The following is a 24805-nucleotide window of genomic DNA, read 5'->3' on the forward strand; positions in this document are numbered from 1 at the left end:
TCTGTTGCTCTATCTGTAGGAAAACAAACTTAAAGAATCCCCCCTGCTCTGCCGTCCCCAGGCAGGACATTGAACTATGGCACTGCTGAAAAGTTTAAAAGTTACTAAAGCACTTAATGCTACAAAAATAACACACATTTATTTAATGCATATTGGCATCAGCTATACAATCCTAAAAGCATAAGTTGAAAGGAAAGCAAAGTCTGGCAAAACCTTCAGACAGAACAATAAATGCAGCAAGTGTTTCCCCTCCTCTGAACTAAAAACATGTTTAAGTGCGTACTTAAATTGTCTTTTAACAAAACCACCCACAAAAAAAAAAAGTGACTTTGTTATGGGCAAAGATGGCCTTGCCCTGGAGGTGGGGTGATATTTAAAAATTCTTTTCCAATTGTAAGTTTCTACTTAATGCAAACCCAGTTTCTTATTTGTGGTTTTATCCCAAGGATTTGTGAGCCTGATAGGGCATGCTACCAGTTGGTTTAACTTTTGCTTTCCTTGCTATTTTTAGCTTGTGGAGGCTGGCACAAAACATTTACTAGAGCTTAATGGCTTGTTCTCTCATTGCTTTTATTACAAACCACTCAAATGGAAAGTTGTCAAGCGTGCAGTTTGAATTCATAGGTGCTTGTTTTCCACTGGTTGACATCTGCGTTGATCATATTGCGCTCTGTGAATGTAACCCGTCCTTCTGAATCAATGAGAATGACCGTGTTAGTCCTGAAACAACATGAGGGTAGAAGGTTAAGCCTTATAACCGTTACATAAACTTGCAGGGTCCCCATCCCTCATCCCCAAAGGTTTTAGCCCATTTTTTTTCTTGGCCACAATCACCATGCTAGCAGGGCAGAAATCATCCTGGCAAGTGCAAATGGGCATTTTCAGTCCCTTCCTTCTGTCACTCCACTGCTCCAATTCCCAGCTGCACTTGCAGCAGCTGACACACAAGGCTCCTCATTCACAGAGTATACTAAAAGGTTAAACTTTCTTCAGTGCCAAGCGTTCCATTCAGAAGTACCATAAACCCAAGTTTTCTTCAGAGCCTACACACCCTGATGGGTTATTCATATCAATACTACTCCTCCATTCTTTCACATCGAATGTCCACTCAGATTTAAATATCATTAGTTATTATCATGGTACACTGACACACAATCACAGAAAAACTTTTGTCTTTCTGGGAACCTTCCAAAGAGGAATTTTCTTTTCATGAAAAGCTGCTCTATGGACACTGCAGTATCCTGTCAGAGAGATGAATGGCAGAAGTGGGATTTTTCCACCATCCTGATGTGGTTGCCTTCCTCAAGTTATTTCACCGTTGCTCACCCATATAAAAAGAAGTGCTTAATTTCCCCAGAAGTGTATCATTAGGCCTAATTAACAATGTCGATTTCCTTAGCAGCATGGCTTAGTCAAAGATAAATGTGAACATACAATTCCAGTAGCAGGGAAGACTTGAAATATAATGTTAATTCACCAGTAAGAGGTCAGTATTTCTGCTGATTGATCCCTGTTTCCTTTCAAATAGCTAGACTGCAAACTGAAGCAAGAGGAGGAAGATGCTTCTTCACCATTTTAAGTCTTCATTATCCCATATTTAAAATGTTTTTTGACTGCATTTAATAGAGATCCTCAGTTTCTACAGTAGTTTCTTTCTCAGAATACCAACTTAAAATGCTTACAGAAGTGAGTGCTCTCTGCTTATCAATTTCCATCACTGCAGTGGCAATGCTACGGTGGGCTCTGCCAGAGGCCAGTCTGACAAAACTCCTGGAAGTCCCTACCAGCAGCAACAGGGTTCACCTATAATTTTGTCCCATTGTGGATTAAAAGATGCACTGCATTATTCTATTCTTGCAGCTTTGGTGGAACATTCTGAGCAGAAAGTGAGACTATCTCAGAAAAAACAGCAACATCAGTTAGGGAAAAAGAAAACACATGTTCTTTTGAACAAGAGTAACAGGTTTTTCATGTATGGAAGTGACAGATACATATTACAAAGACATGCCTAAAGAAACTTTTAACTTTGCTATGCAAATGAAACTATTCTTGCTCTTAGAAGAAAAATGTGTTCTGCAATTCCTCAGATATAGAAGATAATGGTACTTTTCTGCTAAAAACATAATTTCAAAGCATGGCTTGTTTTGATAAGAACAGAATTAGAGGTGGTCAGATCTGCTACTCCACAAACTGTGTTATCTTGTCTTGGACAATCTGAAGCTATGTCACACTCCCCACCAAAAATTAATCAGAATGTGTGCTTAAAATGCTCATCAGTAGAAAAACCAGGGCACCAAAATACTAAGCAAGGAAATACTTTACTAAATTATACTTGTTTAACATCTGAACAAAATTAAAGCAGTCACTATAGGGTTAAAACTTACTGCAGCATAATTTTGATTTGAGATATGCTTTGATCCAGTACGCAACCATTTTTTCTGATTATGAATCTTTTACCTTGTTCCATAACCTGGGCAACGAACACATACAGCTGCATACTTGTTCAGTATGGGACGTATATAATCCTTCCCTTGGTCTTCAATCGCAGGGTCTGGTAATTGGCTGAGAAAGTTGTAAAGAAATGAAAAAAAGAAATTTAATTCTCCAATAGTAACACGTTTATCCCTCTTGATCCAAGCTGTGTTGACTGAGCGGTTGATGAATAACAATCACTTTTCAAACAGTAAAAAAAGGTGTACATTGTGTTCACAACTTCAGTATGAGGAAAACTAAAAATAAAACAGCTTGTAAGCTCTTTCCCAATGAGATTCTTTCAAGGCCTTTAACTTTTGCATCACTTTAAGAAATATTTTTCATATCTTGACAAATCTTTCACTCTCCTTGTTATTCTTTGTCTGGTTTTATGTATTTTACTTTCAATTAATACATTAATGATCAAGTAATTTGAGGCACATCACATAAACCAGCATTTTTCCAGTTAGACTCTAGTTCTTTTTGTGTCAAAGAACCTTTCTGCTTGCTTTGATCTTATTTGGAATACCGGGAAAATACCTAGGAAAATCCTTAAAATTTGTGAATTTGCAGCAGAGGACAAGTTAAGCTTGTGCCTACATTTCTTGACATATATTCCTAAGCAAGCTTGAAAGGTATTTACCAGCACAATTCTATTGTATAAAATATCAAGCTTCATTAATTGTAATTAAACATGTATCCGTATTCCACAAAAGAGATGCTAAGGTCCCAAAGGTTACTGCAGCAACCACATATCCCTGGCTTTCCATTCACCAGAACATTCTCAAATGCTAGCTCTAAGTTCAGCTTTCTATTTCAATAATTAAAGATTCCAATTTTACTTATCAGAGTCCAATTTAACTGTTATTATAGCAGATTTTTGTCTTTTAATTTTTAGCTTCTTTCACCTGCAAGAAGTAATCCCATTTCTGGCTCCTAGCACAGCTGTACTAACAAAATAACAAGGCAGCAGTCTATCAGTGTATTCAGCAGCTGTACAGTGAATGCTTGGGAAGAGGGCAGAACAAAACAGACCCCATTCAACCCCATTTTCAGAGCTCATGCTCATCTGTTGAGGAGACTGTGCAATTTGTTATACCGTAACTGACCTTTACATCTAACTGGGATCATTTTCTTTGCTGTTGTGGTGGAGAAGAAGACCTGTGGGTGTTTCAGGGAGAAGCAAGAATACGTGCAATTCTAGTGTGACTAGAGCAACTAAGCTCTTCTCACTCCTGCACTGGGCACAGGGCTGGAGCATACCACGATGTAACAGAGAAGGCACATAGCGGGGCACTTCAGCCCGTGAGAACTGTCAGCTTCTATCTCATACACTCCACCACCAATCACTGTACCCACTTAATTCCTGTAACACACAAAGTGATCAAAGTAATACGCAACGAGATATTTTAAAGTTCAAAGCTACTGCATATCATTGTGTTCATATTTATTATGAAAGAGATAACTTCACCTTGAAGTGTGCTTTGGAAAGATTACAGACTAGTGTTAAATATTGCTTTTTGTAAGTAAATATTTCCATTTTATAGTCAGATGATTTCAGATGAGATCATGCTGAATTACTGAACCTTAAGGGAAGATCACTTGTACTGTATTGTACCTTATACCTTTTTCTTTTTATTAGTAAAAGGTAAAAGTATAACTACTTTTTTTAAGAATCCCTTGATCTGACTGCAGATGAAAAAAGTAATTAGGACAGCTTAGCAGACTTCCCAATTACTACTCATTGCTCAGATGTCTGAGTTACGTAAACATTTATTTTGGACCACTGAAAAAAGCCACGAACACGAATGTTGGCATTAAAACTGATTTATAAAGTTAAGAAACTGGATCTATGTACCAGCAACAGCTTTGCTTCCACACAAATCATGCCCTCGACAGGTAAAAGTCAGGCTAAACATGAGAATCACTGGACAGTGAGCAACAATATGAATGTAGACCACAGCACCTGCTCCACGTCTGGACACTGGAATGGTATCAATGTCCTTTACTTCCAAACATCTCATCAGATACACAAACTCATCTCTTGGGAACTTCCGTGACCAGAGGCCTACAGCTGAACTGCGCAAATACTCCTTTATCTCCGTCCCCCATTTAGCCTAAAATCATTGCACTTTTGAGCAAGGCAGCTGCTTCTATTTCAAAAATTAAATGCTTCTCCACCCCCTGTCTACTCTGGGTAGCATACAGAATAGCTAGCAGCTACTAACACAAACCTGCTCATGTAAACAAGCGCTTACTTTGCGTGCAGTAAGAAAGGGAACCTTACCCTACAGTGAAGCTTTGTGAAGGCTACAGCAAGCAGCTAACACATCACATCCCTTGTCTCGCACCCGCTATCCTTACCAAGAGAAGTGCAATCTTTAGAAGAAAAGGGCACAGAGAAATGAGTGTAGAGACTATGAGTACTAAGACCACAGTAATAATGTTTACTGTGTCTGCTGCTTAAAAATCAATTATCGTCAAAAATCAGTCTCTGGAGAGAGAAAGAGCACTACCTTTTGCCCTTCATTACCCAGCCTTACTCAATTAATATAAGGCAAAAGTTGCTTTTCTGTCAAAATACTTTCCATGTTCAATTTTTAAACTGGTTGTATTGCATTTTGAGTAAACTCTGCCTATCATGGTCTTACGGCTCTTGATTATTCATCACTGTAAGAAGCTCCTGCACCAAGTCTTCTTTGGTTAGGTCTTGACTTCTCTTGATCACTTCTGTGAAAAGCTGCTTCCCATATTGAAGTTTCTTCCATGGTGTATCCAACAAAGAGTTACTCAATCCATATATTCCTATGCATACAACAAACCCAAAGTAACTTATTAAGCTCTGGAGCAAAGAAAATTAACTTAAGTACTACGCAAACATAATTATCTTATCCCACACAGTCTGAAAGACAAAGCCAAATGCTATACACAAATTCCATCATGAATCTCTTCTGATAATTGCCTTATTCACCCTATTGCCAGCTCTCATCTTACTTCAAAAATAAGTAAGGTCATTAAACTATGTATCAAAGGTGGCCCTGCTGACTGGAAAAAGGGAAACATTGCACCCGTTTTTAAAGAGGGTAGAAAGGAGGACCCAGGGAACTACTGACCTCACCTCTGTGCCTGGTAAGATCGTGGAACAGATCCTCCTAGAAGCTATCCTAAGGTACACAGAGGAGAGGGAGGTGATTTGGGATGGGCAGCATGGCTTCACCAAGGGCAAGTCCTGCCTGAACAACCTAATGGCTTCCTATGATGGAGTGACTATAGCAGTGGACAAGGGAAGGGCTACAGATGTAATCTATCTGCACTTCTGTAAGGCCTTTGACACAGCCCCCCACAGCATCCTTCTCTCTAAACTGGAATGACATGGATTTGATGGAGGGACTCCCTGGTGGACGAGGAGCTGGTTGGATGGTCACATCCAGAGGGTAGTGGTCAGTGGCTCAATATCCAGATGGAGATTGGTGACAAGTGGTGTCCCTCAGGGCACCAGTACTGTTTAGTATCAATGACAGACAGTGGTATCAAGTGCCTAAAAAGGAATTTGTATTTGAAGCATGGAGACTTGAACTACCTTTGCTACAGTCTATAGACAACAGACATGTGACTCAGTTTCTCATTAGAACAAGTGGATGGGTTTTCAATTTCTTTTTTTTTATATGTTTGCGTTAAAACCTGTTTTGTGCTTGTAGCTGTACAAAATCTAACAGCTGTTTCCAAGAATTTATGCTGTAATTGCTGCAGTAACTATCTGCCTAGTGGCAGCCACACTTTGGCCATTAACCTAAGCAGGCAAAATAAGCCACCCCTGTCATTAACTGTTATCACCCAGCTACACTGCTCAGAACCTTCTATGTGCCCCTGTTCATTTAAAATGTCTTTTTGGTGATGAATTCTGGAGTACTGTTTTACATAGCTGGCTAGATTTTAAATATTTTAAATCAATCCACCTGGTAAGGCAAATACAACACCAACTCTGTCCCTAGGGGAGCTTAGCCACACTATGCACTTCACAATGCTGGGTAGAAAGTCAGGGTCAAGTTCACAGACCCCTGAAAATTCCATTCCTCAAGACAGACTTCTGTCCTCCAGTCAGTTACATAACCAGCATCCCACTAATTGCAGGTGGGTACAGTGACACGGACAGAAGCTTTTAATGAACTATTCATTCTTTACTGAAATTTATTAGTAAATACTTAAAAGAATTAAAGGACATTTAATTCTTTTTTTAACCCTAAAAGAATGCAAATAATATGATAGTGAAGACAACACGTAAACAGCTAAATTACTAGAACAATACAGATACATTCCGAATCATGTAAAACAGAGTAATATTAAGACCTTTCCAGAAGAAAACCTACCAGGACTTAGGAAAACAGGTTCTGGTTCTCCTTTGTTTCCATAGTAGCAAATTATGTCTCCTTTGGTGGTACTGAAAAATATACATAAGAATTTCTCCTTGAAAAACCATCAGCTTTTACATTTGATTACATTCTGTAATTGTAGGTCCTGGCTTCAGCACTCTCTCATACAGTTTACCAGGAGGGACCTCACATAATGTTCAAAGATAGCTTCCAGCACTGCAAATAACTCTCGCTTGGCAGAGACAATATCAGTGTATCCAAACAGCATAGATTTTTAAGCAGTGTTGCCAATGCTGACAACAAAATACCAAATCAACTGAGGGGGAGGTGGGGGGGAAGTCCTCAATAAGCCTTGTGTGTCTTGTGGGAAATGGAGGGTGGGGAATGGCTTGCCATTAGGCAGCTCACTCTTAACATCCCTCAGTCTCATCAGGTGACGTGAAATAGTGATTCCTCAGATGGCTATCAGTTAGTTGTTTTGGGGTTAGGGTTTTTTTTTGTCGTTTTTTTTCTTTTCTTTTAATTTGCTGGGACAAAGCCATGAGATGATATAATTCTGTATTGTACTCTAGCAAGTACACTTGTTAAGAGTGGAAGAGAGGATTATTCTAGTTACCAACAAATACATTCTGGTTGTACTTGAGCTTTTAACCTGACCCCCAAGCTCTAGCTCCTTAGACAGCAGATAGACTTTTGGAATTTAAAAAACAAACAAAAAACCTAAAACTTCCAATTAAGACTGAATTTGGATTAAGCAGCATAAACTGTAACACAGTAGAGAAGCCATTTCCAGGTCCTCTTTATTTGCTTGAGATAAACAGGCGTATCTGTGCTGTGAGGCAAATAAGAGTATATAGAATGCAATGTCATTAATGATGTACTGAAAGTTAAATTGCTTTCCTAAGTTAGCATCCACTACTCTAACCTTAACAACAAGCAAACCAGTCTTCATTTAGCTGTTTATATGCTTCTTAAAAAGCCATTCTGTAAGACATTCTACAGCAGCCTTTGCCAGACAGTCAAATAAAGAGGGAAATATTAACTTATTAATTTTACAAATCAGAAGAGGCAAGAGGAGGAAGACACACAGAGCACAAAACCACCCCCTGCCTCTCCTCTGTACACTACTCTTCCTCCTCCCAAACACGTAAGACTTGGCTGGTGCCTTTACACAAAGATGTCTAAGTTTTTCAGCACAGTAAGAAGACAGTAATCATAGCAGGTGGGATTTATGTATTACTGCTTTTATTGTTAAATACAAAATAAGAAGCTCTCATTCCATTTACAATTTATCTGCTGTTACAAGAAATGGCTTTTTCCGAATTTTCCTCTAGTGGCTAAAAAGACATTTATTTTCCTTTGTTATTCTTTTCAACATTGAGATTCTTGTTCAAATTTACCTAATGCTGATCTCAAGCCTGCTTACTGACCACCCCAACTCTTCACAGACAGCTGGCCACATCAGAATTGTGACAACCAGCATGCTCTGGTTTCAGCAGGGGACTGAATATCGATCACTCCTTTCCTGTTCTGGCCCTAATTCTTACACAATCAAGATTTTTACTAGCTTCTCCTGGAATTCTCATGTTACTGTATTACCTGTGATTCAGTAAAAATATTCTTACCCATCAATGAGAGGGGTGAAAAAAAAAAAAAAAAGGAAAAAGGAAAAACCATGTATGTTAGTGAAAAAGCCGTTTGTTTCTTCACCCCATCTATGGAATCTGTCCAAGGAGTTGTCGTCTCCGATTAAGAAAATAAAGGGGGTGTTAAATTATTATTCATAAACACACCATGGCAGAAAAATACAGCATTTTCAATAAATACGAAAAAGTGTTGCTGAAAAGTACAAGCAGAAGAAAAAAATTCTGTTAGCAACAACCTGAACTTCCCTTCCATTTTTTGAGACTCCTTCAGGTACAAACAAACTCTGAATTCAAAGTTACACAGAAAAAAAAAAAAGTATAGTTTGTTCATGAGCAAGTAATCACAGCAATCAAAACAACAGTTGTTTTCACCAGACACACTTTGCTGAATAAGCTTAACTATTAGAAATAAATCATTGCGGAGTGGGAATATTCTCTAATGAAGTATTCACCCATTATACTGGTTCAGCAAACCTCTTTGACAGTACACTTGTCTGCAGAAATATTTGTATAAGAAGAATGAGCTATTTTTATAGTCATGCCATATACAATGAGAATTATTTCACTCTTTTTCCTATTATTAGCTCCTTCAGTTAAATTACTGAGAGATTTTGCTTTTAAGCTAGATGGATGCTATTACAAATTTTTCCAAGTTTCAAATATAGGTCTCCCATACAGTCTTCCCTTAACTGGATTCTGCCAGGTCTTCAAGGAGACAGGAAAAACTTTAGACATGCCACACTCAACAGGGGCATAAAAGGAGTGATGCTCAAGACAAGTATTTTAGGTCCCCTCAAGTTGCTGAATTGGTGTGCTTCATGGAGCAAACTATTTATATTGTATCTCACAAGCAAGGAATAGTACGTTGAAAAATATAATCCATAAATAAAAAACAGCTGGTCTTAATACAATACAATGACTAAGCACAGAAAGAACAAATAAACCAAAGTTAAAAAACAGGAAAAGAGTTACCTGCTAATGGCCTATTTTCACATTAACACTTGGGTCATTAAAAAATTAAAAATGCAGTACCAGTTACAGAGATACTACAAGCATTTTATGAATTAAGCGAATAAAACAAAATCATTACAGTCATTGCAAGGTCTTCTTCCAGTTAAGTTACCAGTAATTACACAAATTATTTTATTGGTGCATTAAATACTCTTCTCAAATTGTTAAACCTGTCTCTTCATAGACCTCCTACAGCAGATAGAAGATCAGAGCAGTTATTATCAACTGAGGTCTCAAAAGACAGTTTTAGATGGAAAGGGAGACAAATGGCCCAAGCAAGCTCTTGAACACAGCTGTAAGACAAGTCCCATCATAAATGAGACCACATGCTGAATAAGGAGGCACTACTGCCTTCCCTCAGCAATGGCTTTTTGTGTTAAAGGACATTATCATCGAGCATCTGTTCTGAGAATCTTGTGACTGAGAAATTCAGTAACAAGATCCCCTGGAGTTCAACAAAAAGACGGGGAACATACAAACTGCAAGGTCACTAATTCAGGACAGCTGTATCTTAATGGTACTACATTCCCCCCCAGATGCGTGTTTTCTATTACACGTATCTCCACTGCAACACTGCTGCTGTCTTCTGTCAAAAGATGACTGAAGCCTTCCAAAAGACTTCTGAAAGGGGGATATTTCCAAAATCTGGTTCAGAGTGCCAGTCAGCCACTCCTCCTTTTATCATTTGGCTTTGCCTATTCTCTTCCTACTGTTTACAGATACTCCGTACTAAACATAAAGGCAGAAGCCAAAATGAAGATTCACTGTAAGCTTGATCACAGCAATAGCCTCCAAATCCTGGCCTGTGCTCAGAGCCTCTTCCCTCCCAGATTTACAAGTATAGACACCAATTTCACTGAAGAAGTAATAAAGGCCTAATTAAAGTGATGGCAATAGGACACAGTAGACTTTTTTTTTTTTCCATTCCAGACATAGCTGACAGCAGAATGAGAAGAAACTAAAACTACATAAAAATAGGCTTGGATACATCAACCTGTCAAAAAAAATGTAAGCAGTAATAAATATTCTAGAAAATATTCTAGGCAGCATAAACCTCAGCAGTAATAGATGATTCACAGCAACATTAAAGCCATGCAGAGTTTGGCAGAATTACTACTTAATGTCGATGAGATACAAGCAATGTCCTTCTGCACCCCTGCCCTGCATCAACTCCAAGTCATGTTCAACAAAAATAGAAATCGAAAGGGGGGGAAAAAAGTAAAAGTAATGAGGCAGTAAAGCTCCACAGGGCCTGGTTATCACCAAGGGATCACGCCCCTGAGCACTGCGCTCTCATCTGCTAACAGGGAGAATACTTTACAGACAAGGACATTGGAATGTTTTATGAATAATATGTGAAAGTATTTTTTGCATAAGGAGGAAAGATGAAATTGCCAGCTCGAAATGCTGAACAGTAGTTTCAGCTGAGTAGTACTGTTCACAGATTAATTTTCTTCAATGTTCATGAGCTCATCAGAAAACCCTGTATTCTGAAACTGAACAAAAATAAACCCCACCAAAACCCACACAAACCACCCACTATAAAGCCCAAACGTTTTTGTACATATACCACTTAGCATGAAATGAAATGGTGGAAAGAATACTGCCAGATACTCACAGCACACAAAGTGTGCTCTACTCTGGTTTTGTTGTCAGTGTCTAAACATCTTTTTGGTGTTTCCCCAACATTTGAGTCAGGCAGAAGGTGCCAGACAGAACAGATTAAAAAAAGGCGTTTCAGAAGCGTTTTGCCTTCTCCTGACGTTGGAGTGTCCATCTCTCTAGACTTGCAAGTGACTGAGGATCTACGCAGAAATATTTCAAAGGTGGTAGTTCAGAACATATTAGAGAAGTACCTGGACACCTCATTTTCGTGAGGAAGTCACAAGGAGCAAAAGAGATGTCCTCGGCAGAAGGTGATATTAGGACAGACAGTGCATGAGAAGAAAACGTAAGCAAGCTTACAGAGCAATCGTGACACCTTGCCACAACATTCCACACCAGCGGTCTGACCCTATCTCACCTTTCACTGGAAAGGTTCCTACGCCTAATCTCTGGGGAGCACTCAAACCCCTCCCATGTATCCTTGTCTTGATAACCATGCTGAACAAGACAGCCCATGTTTCTAAAGCCTGGTCACACTTTTCAGGTGGTTTAATCTTACAAGGCCCTGCACTGTCAACAGTTCCGTTAACTCTTCACCCAAACACATTTTCTTCAGTTTGCTTTTTTTAACTCATCAATGATGCTGCTACATAACTAACCAGTGGGGGAGTTCCATATTAAAAAAGGAAAAATAGAGAGTGTCTATATATTTATACATAATTTACATACAGAAACACTTTTAAACATATGTTTTATATTAGGTATTTACATACCTATTACCACCCCACATATACAATCCAACCCCATTGTTTTGGGGATCTGCAATTTCAAATGGAATTCACTCACATCCATCATCGGATCAAGATAAAACCTATTATGAACCAAACTTCATTCTCCAGATCAGAACATGAATAACATTCCAGTACATAATCTCTATTTCCAATACATCACCAAATCAGTCAACACAGGTGATGGTACAGTTTACTACATTTCCCCTGGAAGGACTGAGAACTGCCTGTCACAAGGAGAGCAGAAAAGCTCACGAAAGGCCTTTTTCTGCAACTCCCTCCAGCTGATCTGTTTTGTAAGGTACAATTCCTCTGTTCCTCATGGTGAAAGTGATTAGCCCCTATTAGACAGGAACCTTATTGCTCCTAAACATTACGGGCTCTAACTTACAACCTGCCAGACTCTAAACTTGCTGGGAGAGTGACAAGAAGCTGCCACTTCATTTGTCCTTCAGAGCAGTATAGAACATCAGGGAGATGCTGCCACAACAGCTCCCGCAGAAGTTTGGGATAGCCATGAAAGTCCGAGCAAATCTAGCAACTAGATTTGTTGGACACGTACACGGGTTTCCCAAGGCAGAAATGCTGTCCTGTTCATCAACAAAAACAGCTCACCATTACTTCAGATATTACCACAAAGGGAAAAAGAAGGCAAACTGCTTTGAATCTTAAACAGACATTTCCTTTGAGCGCAGTCCAGCTTCCGATAACCCTGTTCCCCTCTAATCAAACCTACTGATAATCAAAACTGGAGGAGTAGCACCACTGCCCTCTTTGAAGCTAATTTTGCAGTCACACAGGACTCCAAATATGCACCATCTGCCATACGCTATACGTTCAACATAAATGTACATTTAGCATAATAGGATAAGTATTCATGACTCAATCGACATACAGCAAGATGATGAACTGAGGGGATTACAGACCAAGTATTTTTTCTGACAGCATTCTTATTAAAAAAATGAATAGAGTTTAAATTGACAACGAGATGCCACAGAGCAAGCAGATTACACTAAAAGCGTCAAAATCCATGCATGTTCAAAATAAGAGTCACACAAAGCTACGAAAATAAACGACGAGATTTTACAACCCGTATGGCGTTTCCAGCTCTCCTCCTCACATCACTGCACCGGTAACATCTAGCATACTGTCATCATAGTAATACAGAGATAAGAGGAACATTTCTTTTCCTGACACGTGTACTTGAAAACTCAAACACTGTAAAACTCTCTCTAAATGTGCTGCCTACTGTCATCAGTACCAGGTGCTCGGATATACTCCTCCCCAACAGTGCTTCATTTACACTTTCAATTTGAGTTTCCTCTCCACTTCACACCACTAACACAGCCAATCACTATTTGTTACACAACAGAAGAACATGTTAAGAAGAGTCTTCAATCTTTTCTTTGAACATGACCCACCAAAATGGCACCGACTACAATAACATTTTCTATTTACATCGAAATGTAGCTTCCATTTATATACTACATTTCTCTCAGGAGTACTTCTAATTTCTTCAAATGACAAGTTCACATGTCTTATAGATTGTTCTGTATTGCTCTGCATCATTAGTTTGCCAAGAATTTAATTTCATCAGAGTATCCAAGGCTAAGAACACATCAAAATAGAGAAGTTAATCAACACATACAGCTTTCATAGTGATACTCAGCAAGGAATTATGACCTGCATCACCACAGAAAGACTACTCAATCGAGCATACAATTCCCTATCAGCCTAGCATGGAGCAACAAACAAACAAACAACAACACATGAGTGACTGCCTTAAACATAATGTCAACTGAATCTACTTTAATATTATTACACTAGCAGCCATCATGACTATTCTATTTACCTAAAAGAGAAATAGGAAGCTCAAACATACTTACTGCTTGCTAGGTCACACCTTGAATACCATGTTTGCTTGAAAACACAGTAAGACTGCTTCTTTTGCTATCTTTTCAGTTACAGATAGCCTTTCAATTTATGAAAGCTAGCCATGCAGCAACATGCAGGGAAGAGCACAAAAAAGGCAAGTCCTCTGGCCACGGTAAATATTAATTTAAGCAACTGAAAAATTTTGGGAAGGCTCTGGTGGGATAATGAACTTCATAAAATATAGAGTAAAAATAACAGAAAAGCAGCAAACCCTGTAATAGCCTAACCTGCTTCGGGATTAAATGCTGGACACATTATCTATGTTTCCTTATACATCTACTTATATTCTAAGCAGGCTCACCAAGCAGAAATACACTCCTGGTATCTTCACAGGTAGCACAGTCTGCCTTTCTATATTCATCCTTTTAGACAGTGATCACCTACATGAGGTTCATTTCACTTTTCCACCATATCATAGAAAATTTAAAACCAAAACCTAACAGCCTGGCAGCATTTGCAATAAAGTCATTTCATGGGAGGGGGAAAAAAAAAAAAAAAAAGATAGAACACTTGCAGGAAAGTGGGAGAGTAGGGAAGAAGTGATTGGTACATCTGAACCATCAGCTGAAGGTGGTCTAACACAGTAAGTGAAAAATGTGAAAACAAAGCCACTTAGTGATAGGGGGCTAGATATAATTTTCAGTGAAAAGGGTCAACACTATGACCTTCTATTTTAAGTGCAGGTGCTTTCCCAGAAGTGTGCAGAAAAGCTAAGTAGGAGAAGACAACCTGACAGCGCAGGGCCTAGTAAGGTTAATGCTTCTGCAGAGGTGTGCCAAAGCAGTGGTGTGCTCTTGGCAATTTATACCTGCTTATGGTCATGCAGTATGAATCTAACTGAAAATTGATACAAAGCCTGGAGATGACTTAGCCCTGGATTTCCATTCTTCCAAACTAGGCATAATGCAAAGAAAAACCATCATATGAACTTGTGTGTGCACATGCATGTGCAGTGGAAAGGACTGCACCAACCACATGGACTATAAGCAAATATCCAAGGTCCTTTCTTCAGCTACAGAAACTTGAAGAAGTTAACATTTTTTACATGCTGATGGGCTTTTTTTATGTTTCAAGCAAAGATTAATGATACAGCCACTCTGACAGGAATAATAGCTTGAAAGCTTTCAGCTGTTCTAATCCTGCCACAGCATGCCACCTCCCAGAGAAGAAAAAAAATAAAACAAACCAAACCAACAAATAAAAAGAGAAATTCTGAGAAATTATGGAGCCAAGGTTTTGTTTTCTCTAAAACACAAGCCACATAGCCTTCAGGGTAAAGGTTGACTATGGCCTATAAGAGAAAGAGTAGCAGGAAGTTGTGTGGGAAACAAGGATTAGAATACAGAGGTCTTCAGCATCTGAAAGATGAAAAAACAACAAAGGAAATTATGACTAAACCAACATTAGGACCTTAAATGCTGATTCACAAGAAAGAAGAGCTCTACCTTTAGTTCATGACAGGCTTCTGTATTGTTACAGTTCTGTGCTAAAAAGTATATGTACATTACTACAATTATCTTGCTCCTTTTGACATTTGAACTGTAATGTTTTGTAGACTTACTTCAAGTCAGCTGCTAATAAATTAAATCCATTGTAAAGGTGTCCTTCTACTGAAACTTTCTTCAAGTAAGAGTAGCTGTCCAGATCTGCAGTCAAGAAGTTTGTTACAAGAGCACCTAAGAAAAAGAAGTACATAGAGCAACTTGTATGTGTGAACTCACTATACTCATAGGCTTAGTAAAACAAACAGTAAAGACACAAGATTCCTGTTACCAACAGCATATAACAGTGGGTGGAGAAAAACCCCAACAAAATAACCTGAACAACAAACCAAAACTAAACAACCAACCGGTGTTTAAAAGTCAAATGGAATTGTATCACATTCACATTAAGAGCTTGATTTTTACTCTGAAGAACTCTGTCAAAAGCTCTTCATCAAAACTTCTACAGAAATCATATTTACTAACTACTCTATACTGGTTGTGCCTTTCTTATCCTCCCACCTTGCCCAACTCTTTCCTGTCTTGCTTCATTTCCCTGATATACATCCCTAAAATGCAGTACAAACGACATGGTTCATTTGTTTCTCTGTATAACATGTTCTGCCATTGCAATATATTCCTGATGCAGTATCATGTGACAGTTACAAACAGACCTACTTTTACTTTAAAAAAAATTTAAAAGAATAAAATAATAAAAAAAAAAGACGCATTCTTTTGGTAGAGTTTGGTTTTTTTCCTGTTATTTCTGCTCGTCTGATTAATCAGTGTGCAGGGGAGAAAGGACTACAATTATCTTCTGTTACCCTCCAGCATAACCCAAATTGCATTGTTTCCCTAACTTAGTTGCTTGAACAAGAACACAAACATTTTAAGAAGTCCAGCTCAATGCTTGTCTAGTAGTTCTGACAGTTAATTAGAAGTACTGTCAAGAGAAGACAGTTGGTGCTGCATTTCTTGACTGAGTATAACTTCCGGCTCTAGACACTACATCTTGCTTTACTTTTGCCTGTTTGATGAGAATATCATTATCCAAGTTAGGTTCCCCACACAGGTACTCAAACTCATCAGTTCACAAATTCCATTTACAGCACATCACCATTTCATTTGTCCATAAAAAGGTGTTAAAAAATTAATAATGTAATCATCACTATTTTACTGGGACACCAGGGCTTGTTTGTCCACTCTCTTATTTTTCAATTTCTACTCCTTCATACCTCTTCCTTTTGCATTTTTATCGATCTTTGGCTGCATATAGTTTGTCAGGGCAGCCATCTTGCCTTTCTTACTGATTCCCAGCCACGTCCCACCTTCTTTTCCTTCCTCCATATCCAGACCTAATGGAATAAATGAGAGTTTGGATATTACATTCATTTTTTTTAAATATCAAGCTTAAATCAGAATTTCTTAATGCAAACCCTGAGTCTTGAGCAGGCTGAATGAAATGTAGTAGGTGCAAGTGAGGTAAGCCCACTTAAATTGCCAGTCCTCCAATTCTACACTATTAAATATTTTCCAAGCTACACCAATAATAGATGAGAGATGATGAGAAAATTAAACGTAAAAGCAAAATTTTAAGTTTTGCCTATATGCTAAAATACATATAAAACTTCAAGTAGGATCAGAACACTTGTTGGTCCAAAAGCTATCTCAGAAGATAAATGTTACTTGCAAGTTTAAATTCACAAGTAGCCACACAAATTTAGAGTAAGCTAGGTAATTGATAGCAATCTTGGCCTCTGGTAGCAGTAATTTATGTTGAGGAGGTAGACCCACAAAAGTGAAGCCTGCAACCACACCTCTTGAAAGGGGGTACAAGTTAGAAAAACCCATTACCTATTTGCAATGAACTCATGTTAACCAGCAAGCATTTAAGGGCAAACCAAGAACTAGTTCAATATGACTTGCATACTGTTAGAAAGCTTTTAATTCTGAATCATCATGTCATAAGACAACTTTCATTGGGAGATCAAAAGAGCAGGTTTCGGATCCTTATTCAGAAACTCCTTTCTTTCTTCTCTATCCAAAACTTTAATAGCGCATTTAGCCATATCACACCTTCACACAATACTTTTATTACTGTTCTCTATCTTAACCAAAAGGTGCACAAAAGAAAAACACACAGCTTTGATGACCAATGCCCAGTGATTAACATAAAGCAGTTCCTAGTTTCTGGAACTGCTCTAAGTGCCAAGTATTTTTTTCATTTTTAAGCCACACAGAGAACAAATATGCTTTATTTTGGTTCAACTCACTGCTTTTACAGGACACAACATTATTAACTCAAAGGCATATATTCATGGGATCTCCACAGATACACCCCCTGGATGGAGACTACACCAGTTTCTTAGGCCAAATATGGACAGAGCTGACGAGGGCATAAAAGACAAAAATTCAGGGCCTTTCTATTTTCAGGATAGTTTTTTGTTTGTTTGTTTAAACTGCTACATAGCAGGGGAAGCAGCATGCAGAATGTCTGGCACGAAACAGAAACGTCAGCCAGAACTTCAGAAGCAAGGGAGTTGCAGAGCAGCTTACAGGCCTCCCTGCCAATGACAATAACACACAGCATCAACAAAGAGTATTTGCACAGTCAAAATCTTGTATTTAAACAATGCTTTGTCTTCCAGATCTTCATTTCCAGTTCTGAGAAAAGGCAGAAATATTGATTATTCTTAAAGATGTCCGAAGATAGATTCCCTGCAATGGGGAACCAGGCAGCTGAGTGACTGTGCTATCCATTTAGCAAAATGTAGACACAAAAGCTAATAAACTGGATCAATAACTAAAATTATTCTTTAGCCTGTAAAATATTAACCAATACGAAATGAGAAAGTTTTCACTTTCCTGAGGTTTGGTTCAATGATTTCAAACCACTATGACAGACAATGAGTCCGTGGAATAACCAATTCCACCTATTTAAGAAGTGTTTCAGTGTATCTGACAGAGCTAAAATAATCATTGGTGGTGGACAAATTAATCTGTTATATTCCCACTGCACTGCTTGGGCTAAAATCAGTTGAACATCAAAGTGGGAAAACCCGACAAGATACTAAAACAAATAGCGTATTAGCACAACTCATCTTTCAAACTTAGGACAGGTTTTCCCCCTAAGTATAGGGGAGAAGCATATTTCTTATTAGAAATGTACCACCACCCCCCAATAACAAAAACCCCAGGTCATAATTTCCTTATAAGTTGTAGGAAAACCACACAAAACAACAAGACAGACATACCACTAAGGATCTCATTGCTGCTGTCCCAAAAATCTGCTGATTTCGATGGTCTGTGATAAAATTCATCTCTATTAGCTGCTAGAATAAGCCTGTAGAACACAAGAACAAGAATATACTATTATTTACAAACAGGAACTTCATAGTAAAGGCAGAAACAGAATCCAATTCTTGCCACAGCATTAGCTCATTTTGAGTATGAAACTGTCCTTTATCCTCCCATTTCACCATCATCACCCAGGGTAAAGGTAGAATAACATCTGGCAGCAGTCTTCTCATTGTCTTGAGACATTCAGCAAGTCTAACTTGTTGTGTGAATGAGGCAGTTATTATTTTCAAAGAATAAATACTTACAATGCAAGAGATTGAGTTAAGATTGCTTAAGCAATCTTAAAATTCCTCAGCATGGGAAATTACAGCTTAATTAAAGAAAATTTAAAGATAACCCACAGATTTATAGTTAACATCAAAAAAAACAAAGGATGACAGTATGTTTTTACTGGGTCATTACTTAGGATCATGTAGTAGCAGTATTTTTTTCATCTAAATTTGATACCGAAAGCTCTATTTATGTGGTTCAAACATTCAAGTCAGATGCTTTTGTCAGTAAGCACCCAGAACAGAGATAAATTTGTGACAGTCTCAAAGGTCCAGCCCCACTGAAATTCGTTCGAAGAAACAACATGCTTAAGGAAGCAAAGGGAAAAGGCACGGGTTTTATTTGGGAAATGGCATGGGGTTTTGTAACAACCGAGAGGTATTTCAGTGGGGCTTTTCCCCACTGTTTTCTGTCACTTGGTTTTTTCATGTGTGGTTGCTTGCATAATCTGAATTCTATCAGAACAGCAGGACAAAAGAGTTGAATTGTTAGTGAGTCAGCCCTTGCAGCAGACAAACTACAAACAGCCCTGGAGGCTATACACAGTCAGGAGGTAGGAAGAAGTTAAGAAAAATAATATGTAATTGAAAAATGCTGCTGGTCTAAATTCATTAGTTATATTTAGAAATAAACACATCACTCCACAAGACCAAGTGCTGTCCCGACAAAGTATGTTCTGTGGCTCTTCACATGCCATCTAAAATTTGATAATTTTAGAAAATGAACAACTAAAAAACACCAGACATTATTAGGAAATGGCAGAAAAATCTACTAGCTCTGCCTGGTTCCCTCTGCTCTGTACTTTGATAATTATCATAAATGGCACCTGCAGGCCTGAAAGACCAAGTCAACATGATATTTAAGAAGCAGTGGACATAAAAGATAGGACAGGCCTTCCTCAAAAGTTCCAGGCTTGGCAGCAATGCAGCTCAGTCAGCTTCAATGATAATACCAGTTCAAGCCAGTCAGGCAGAAAATGTAAAGTAGGTAAGATTTGAAGAGTCAGTACAGCTGCACAGCTTCAGAGGAATTTACAACCGTCTCAGCCTTTGAAGAGCAAAAACTGTTTCTCTGCCCATTTCATCCAGCAGAAGTTATCAAAACAAAGCAACTTGACCAGTGTATTCCTTTACAGATCATACAAATGCCTCACTGAATGTATGCTACAGTCATTTCATTAGCAGAGTTAGTACTGGAACACTAGAAAGAAAAGTGTAGGCTAATGTGACTGCACATCCATCTTTTGAAAGTGAGAAAGTTCACACTTTCTGTTATTCAAAAGCAATGGAAGAGAGCATCAGAAAGCAAATTTAATGACTTACTGCAACATCAAATAGATGCAGGGTATCTATAAATAAAAGCTTGAGTTTGAAGTCTTACTGGGTCTCTATGTTGAGAATCAGTAGACACTGCCACGTGCAAACCTGTAAGTGAGCTTTCATTTGATGGTCACTTCCACCAGATTTTTTTCAACAGTTATTTTGGAATATAAAAAAAAAAAAGTTTTTTTATTGGTAGAACATCCTTTCCCGAAGAGCAGGCAATGGATTTGGCTGATCCAGGTGCAGAACAAAAGACACCTGTAACCCCTAGGCAAGCCATGTGCTGGGGACTCAGGTCAATCCGTGACTGCAGACACCCTTGAGCACCACTCCATGCCGCCACCCAACACCTAGAGCTTCCAAAGTCCTGCTTGTTATTACCCATAACATGGCTTGCCTTTATTGCAGTTGCAAGATTGTGAGTGTTCCATGTTCCCTCCAGCTGTGTTGCTTAATATTTAATTTTGACAAAATGCCACATGTCAGAAACTTGCAGATTTTCTTAACCAGTTTCCTATAACCTCAGTGTCTTCTTCACTGTCAGTTCCTACTACCAGCCACATGCCAATTACATGTACACAGCAGAAGACAAGTTTGCTACTGTAAACTGAAGTTAGACTACACAATTTTCACTCTAATTTTTAAGCCACAACACACAAGTCTTAGGAGCAATGAAATCTCATTATGCTACTCAGCATTCAAATGTACTGATGTTTTCTGCAGGTTTTCTGTTCTTTTCTGCGAATCCATCTCTTCATTAACACATGGTTTAAAACATGATCATGAGATGCCAGTTGCACATTAAAAATACTACAGATAATTAATTATAATCTGTTATAGAGAAAACAAAAAACCTGTATTTCAATGGCATCCTTTCTGTAAGGAAGATGCTTAGTATTTTGCCCAACAAAGATGCATCTGATGGAAAGCACAGCATAAGTACCTTTTTATTTTTCCAATGCCAAATAACATTAGTATCATTCCTTTCTGACTTGCATTATTTCTCTTCTTCTAGAAGATTCCTGTCTTCAATCTATAGGCTTTCAACTGGTTCACCAAATTTCTGACATCTTCCAATACCCTCTAATTACAGCGTGCACCTGCCTTTTACAGATTTTTATTTAAACAAACATCTCTACTGTTAAAATACAGCTTGGCTGAAGTGCATTTCTCATTTCCTAAAGCTCCAATTATATTTTGCCTTCAGTTAGTCTTGACACGAAACCACAGATTGTTTATAGTAACTAAATAGTAAAATAAGCAAAGACTTTCTAGTGTGTTGAATATTCCCCATCAAGTTTAATACACAGACTTCTAAATTTAGCACTAGGCTACTATACAGGATCACTATAATCAAAACATCTTCATTTTGTCTCTTATGAAACATAATCATACTGAAAAGGAGCAATATTAAGTGACCCTCATCTTCTAATAAATTGCAAAACAACCTATTCAGCTATTTTTATAGCTGAAATAATTCAACTGTATTAGGATTTATGTATTAAGATTTATTTTAATGTTGAGGCAGAGAGATGAAAACATGAGAAATCATTCCATTAAGGCAATTTCCTACAATGTAATTCAGTTCCATAAAAAGACTCTGTGATTATAGCTTTGAAGCTTGAAACATGTATTTATTTGTAAGATGCACACAGCATAGTTCAGAAAGACGTAAAGGCAGCATGTTACCTTTGACAATAATAATGGACTAGAGTAAAGTGTCTGTCACCCTGCACTCAACTTCACTACAAATAGGCCTGCAGAGAGAACCCAGAGGAAAAAGGGTAGGACAGCAAGCTGTAAGCATACAGGAAGCGAGAGATTCATTAGCATATCACAAAGGTGACCTCTAAGATTACTGCTTAATTAGGTGCACGTGAAAATTGGCCTACGTACTGCTCTAGAAACAAAAGTCCATCCGAATGGAAAATTCTCTTAAGTGTTAGGAACAACATGTTATAGTTTGAGAAAGTTCATTGGCTACAAGAAAATGGTCCATGATATGTGTTTGTTTTAACGTCTATTTTAGACATTTTCTTTTAGTTAGAGATGCAACGTAGAGGATGGTATAAGAAGTAATTGTAGATGCCTTTTTTAACATGTACAGACAAATTGTTAAGTCTGCAGGTACAGGAATCCTCTTTTGATTGGTCAACGGTTCCAAAACCTCATGGTGAAATAAACGGAGCTATAGCACAGTGCAACACACAGAAGTGGTCAGGGGAAATTACACTTGGCACGAGACTAGAATAGAGAGGTCTAACATGGTCTAATGGCTGTTCAGAGAATTAGGAGGGTTGGGTACCATCCCCAACTGATACCCAGACCTATGTCCTTCAGAAAGCTGAGGCAAAGGTGAAAAAAAAAAATCTTAGGAACCATTTAACAAGTAAGAACTTCAAAATTCTTCTGAATAAAGAAAAGCAAAAAGATTTCGTTAGAGTGTATTAAGGGGGGGGAAAAAAAGGGACTAAAGTTTTGTATCTGCTGTTAAAATCAGGCAGTAAAAACACTATGGCCTAGCCCTTATCACTGAAACAGATGGCTCCGAGCAATTGATCTCAGAGGTACAGATCAAGACATAGCTTAACAACAGGTATCAATAAAGTTAAATACAATTAAATATTCCTGAATTTGGGCCAAAACATCTCAAAAGCGTTTTCTTATTTTGACACTGACAGCAAGTTGTTTTCTGCTATAAATCAATAATTTCAATCTTGATGCAATTTTTTTATAGCAAGCAAACTGCTACAAGTTTTACTTTTAACTATTGATCATGGCAGAAAGTTCACTTGGCAAGCAACTACAGTTACATCCAAGGGATTTTCCCAAGGGGCATCAGATTGATGAATCTGTCTTTTTCTAACTAGCAACATAAAGAAAGTCAGATCAAATAAATGGATACATTAATTCAGCAGCAGTCACATCATAAACAACAGCCCATTTTAGGCAGATTCCAGATGCAGAAAGGAATGCACTCTATGGACAACTGAAGTTTCGGTTCTCATTTCCTTTCTTTCTATAGAACGGCATCTACTTCTCAATAAAAAGGGCAAAAAACCAAGTCAGTGAAAGGCACAATGATCTACTGAGCATACTTAATGGTTTCTGGTTTATTACAAGTACTTGTACCCCAAAAAGCAATATGGAACCTATGCTGGGTTGGCCCTGGCTGGAGAGCAGGTGCCCACCAAAGCTGCTCCATCGCTGCCTTCCTCAGACGGGCAGGGGAGAGAGAACACAGCGAAAGGCTCATGGGTGGAGATAAGGACAGGGAGAGATCACTCACCAGTTACAGGCAAAAGAGGCTCTACTCCAGGAAAATCTATTTAATTTGTTACCAATCAAATCAGAGTAAGATAACGAGAGACAAAACAGAACAGATCTTAAAACACCTTACCCCCACCCCTCCCTTCTTCCCATGCTCTGCTTTGCTCCCGATTTCTCTCACTCTTCCCTGCCAGCAGTGCAGAGGGACAGGAAACCGGGGTTGGGGTCAGTCCATAAACACACTGTCTCTGCCACTCCTTGCTTCTTGGGGGAGGATGCTCACACTCAGGCCTTGCTCCAGCGTGAGGTCCCTCCCACAGGAGACACTCCTCCACCAACTTCTCCAACATGAGTCCTTCCCATGGGCTGCAGTTCTTTATGAACTGCTCCAGCATGGGTCTCTGCCCACAGTGCCATCCTCCAGGGTCAGCCTGCTCCAGCATGGGCTGCCTAAGGGGTCACAGCCTCCTTCAGGCATCTCCCTGCTCTGTTGTGGGGTCCTCCCCGGGCTGTAGACGGGTCTCTGCGCCCCCATGACCCTCCATGGCTGCAGGGCACAGCCGGCATCCCCATGGGCTGCGCCACGGGCTGCCAGGGAACCCCTGCTCAGGCACTTGGAGCACCTCCTGTCCCTCCTCCACTGACATCCAGGTCTGCAGGGTTCTGCCTCTCATATATTCTCACCCCTCTCTCCAGCTGCAGTTGTGCAGTTTCCCCCCCTGCCTTCTTAAATATGTTATCCCAGACCTTCACTGTGGATGGGCTCAGCTTTGACTCTGTTGAAAGAACTTGACTGGTACAGCTGTGATGCTTCAACAAACACAAATCCCCTTGGTTTAAATGACAAGGTAGAGCGCAGGACTTTCAAAATCTGGATTACAATATTTAAAGGATTCATCCTACACCACATAACAGACCACCAGCAAAAGTCCCATGATTACAAAGTCCAAGTCTTCTGACACAGTTTAAAAATAAAAGGTTTTCAAAAGGTTACAGTAAGGCCTCCAAATAGGAAAATCATTAAGTTAAACATTACAAGAGCATAATTGAACACCTAATACTGACTTGAGTTTCTAATTCAAACATTGGTTACCAAAAAAAATTGTATTAAAATATAGAAACAAGTCTGTTTTAACTAGAACCATCTTTACCTGTATGCATTTTTTGAAACTGGTCGGGGATCAAATTTGAATAGAAGGATGCACATTGAAGAACTGATGTTTAAATTTTGCTTCTTCCACAAAGGCTCAGTGCAAGGTCATTCTGTAATAGCCT

General features: G+C 38.7%; 1 protein-coding gene across 1 annotated transcript; it reads right to left on the bottom strand.

Annotated features, from left to right (window-relative positions):
• Nucleotides 1-395: 395 nt before the first annotated feature.
• TANGO2 (transport and golgi organization 2 homolog (Drosophila)) lies at nt 396-24805 on the bottom strand. Its single transcript, XM_010150069.1, has 8 exons — nt 24682-24805; nt 18563-18651; nt 16544-16663; nt 15389-15503; nt 6840-6910; nt 5124-5277; nt 2458-2562; nt 396-720 (listed from the first exon to the last, which is right to left on the bottom strand). The coding sequence occupies exons 1-8, from the start codon at nt 24735-24737 to the stop codon at nt 600-602; spliced, it is 831 nt and encodes a 276-aa protein (XP_010148371.1). The 5' UTR covers nt 24738-24805; the 3' UTR covers nt 396-599.

Source organism: Eurypyga helias, unplaced genomic scaffold (assembly GCF_000690775.1).
Source record: "Eurypyga helias isolate BGI_N326 unplaced genomic scaffold, ASM69077v1 scaffold2604, whole genome shotgun sequence".
Taxonomy (NCBI): domain Eukaryota; kingdom Metazoa; phylum Chordata; class Aves; order Eurypygiformes; family Eurypygidae; genus Eurypyga; species Eurypyga helias.

Excerpts from the sequence above, each read along its gene's own strand:
- TANGO2 (XM_010150069.1), bottom strand. The coding sequence starts at position 24,737 with ATGTGCATCCTTCTATTCAAATTTGATCCCCGACCAGTTTCAAAAAAT. Across the intron at positions 18,652-24,681 it reads GTTTCAAAAAATGCATACAG|GCTTATTCTAGCAGCTAATA; the intron begins GTAAAGATGGTT and ends TGTGTTCTACAG. Across the intron at positions 2,563-5,123 it reads GTGATGAATAATCAAGAGCC|CCAATTACCAGACCCTGCGA; the intron begins GTAAGACCATGA and ends CAACTTTCTCAG.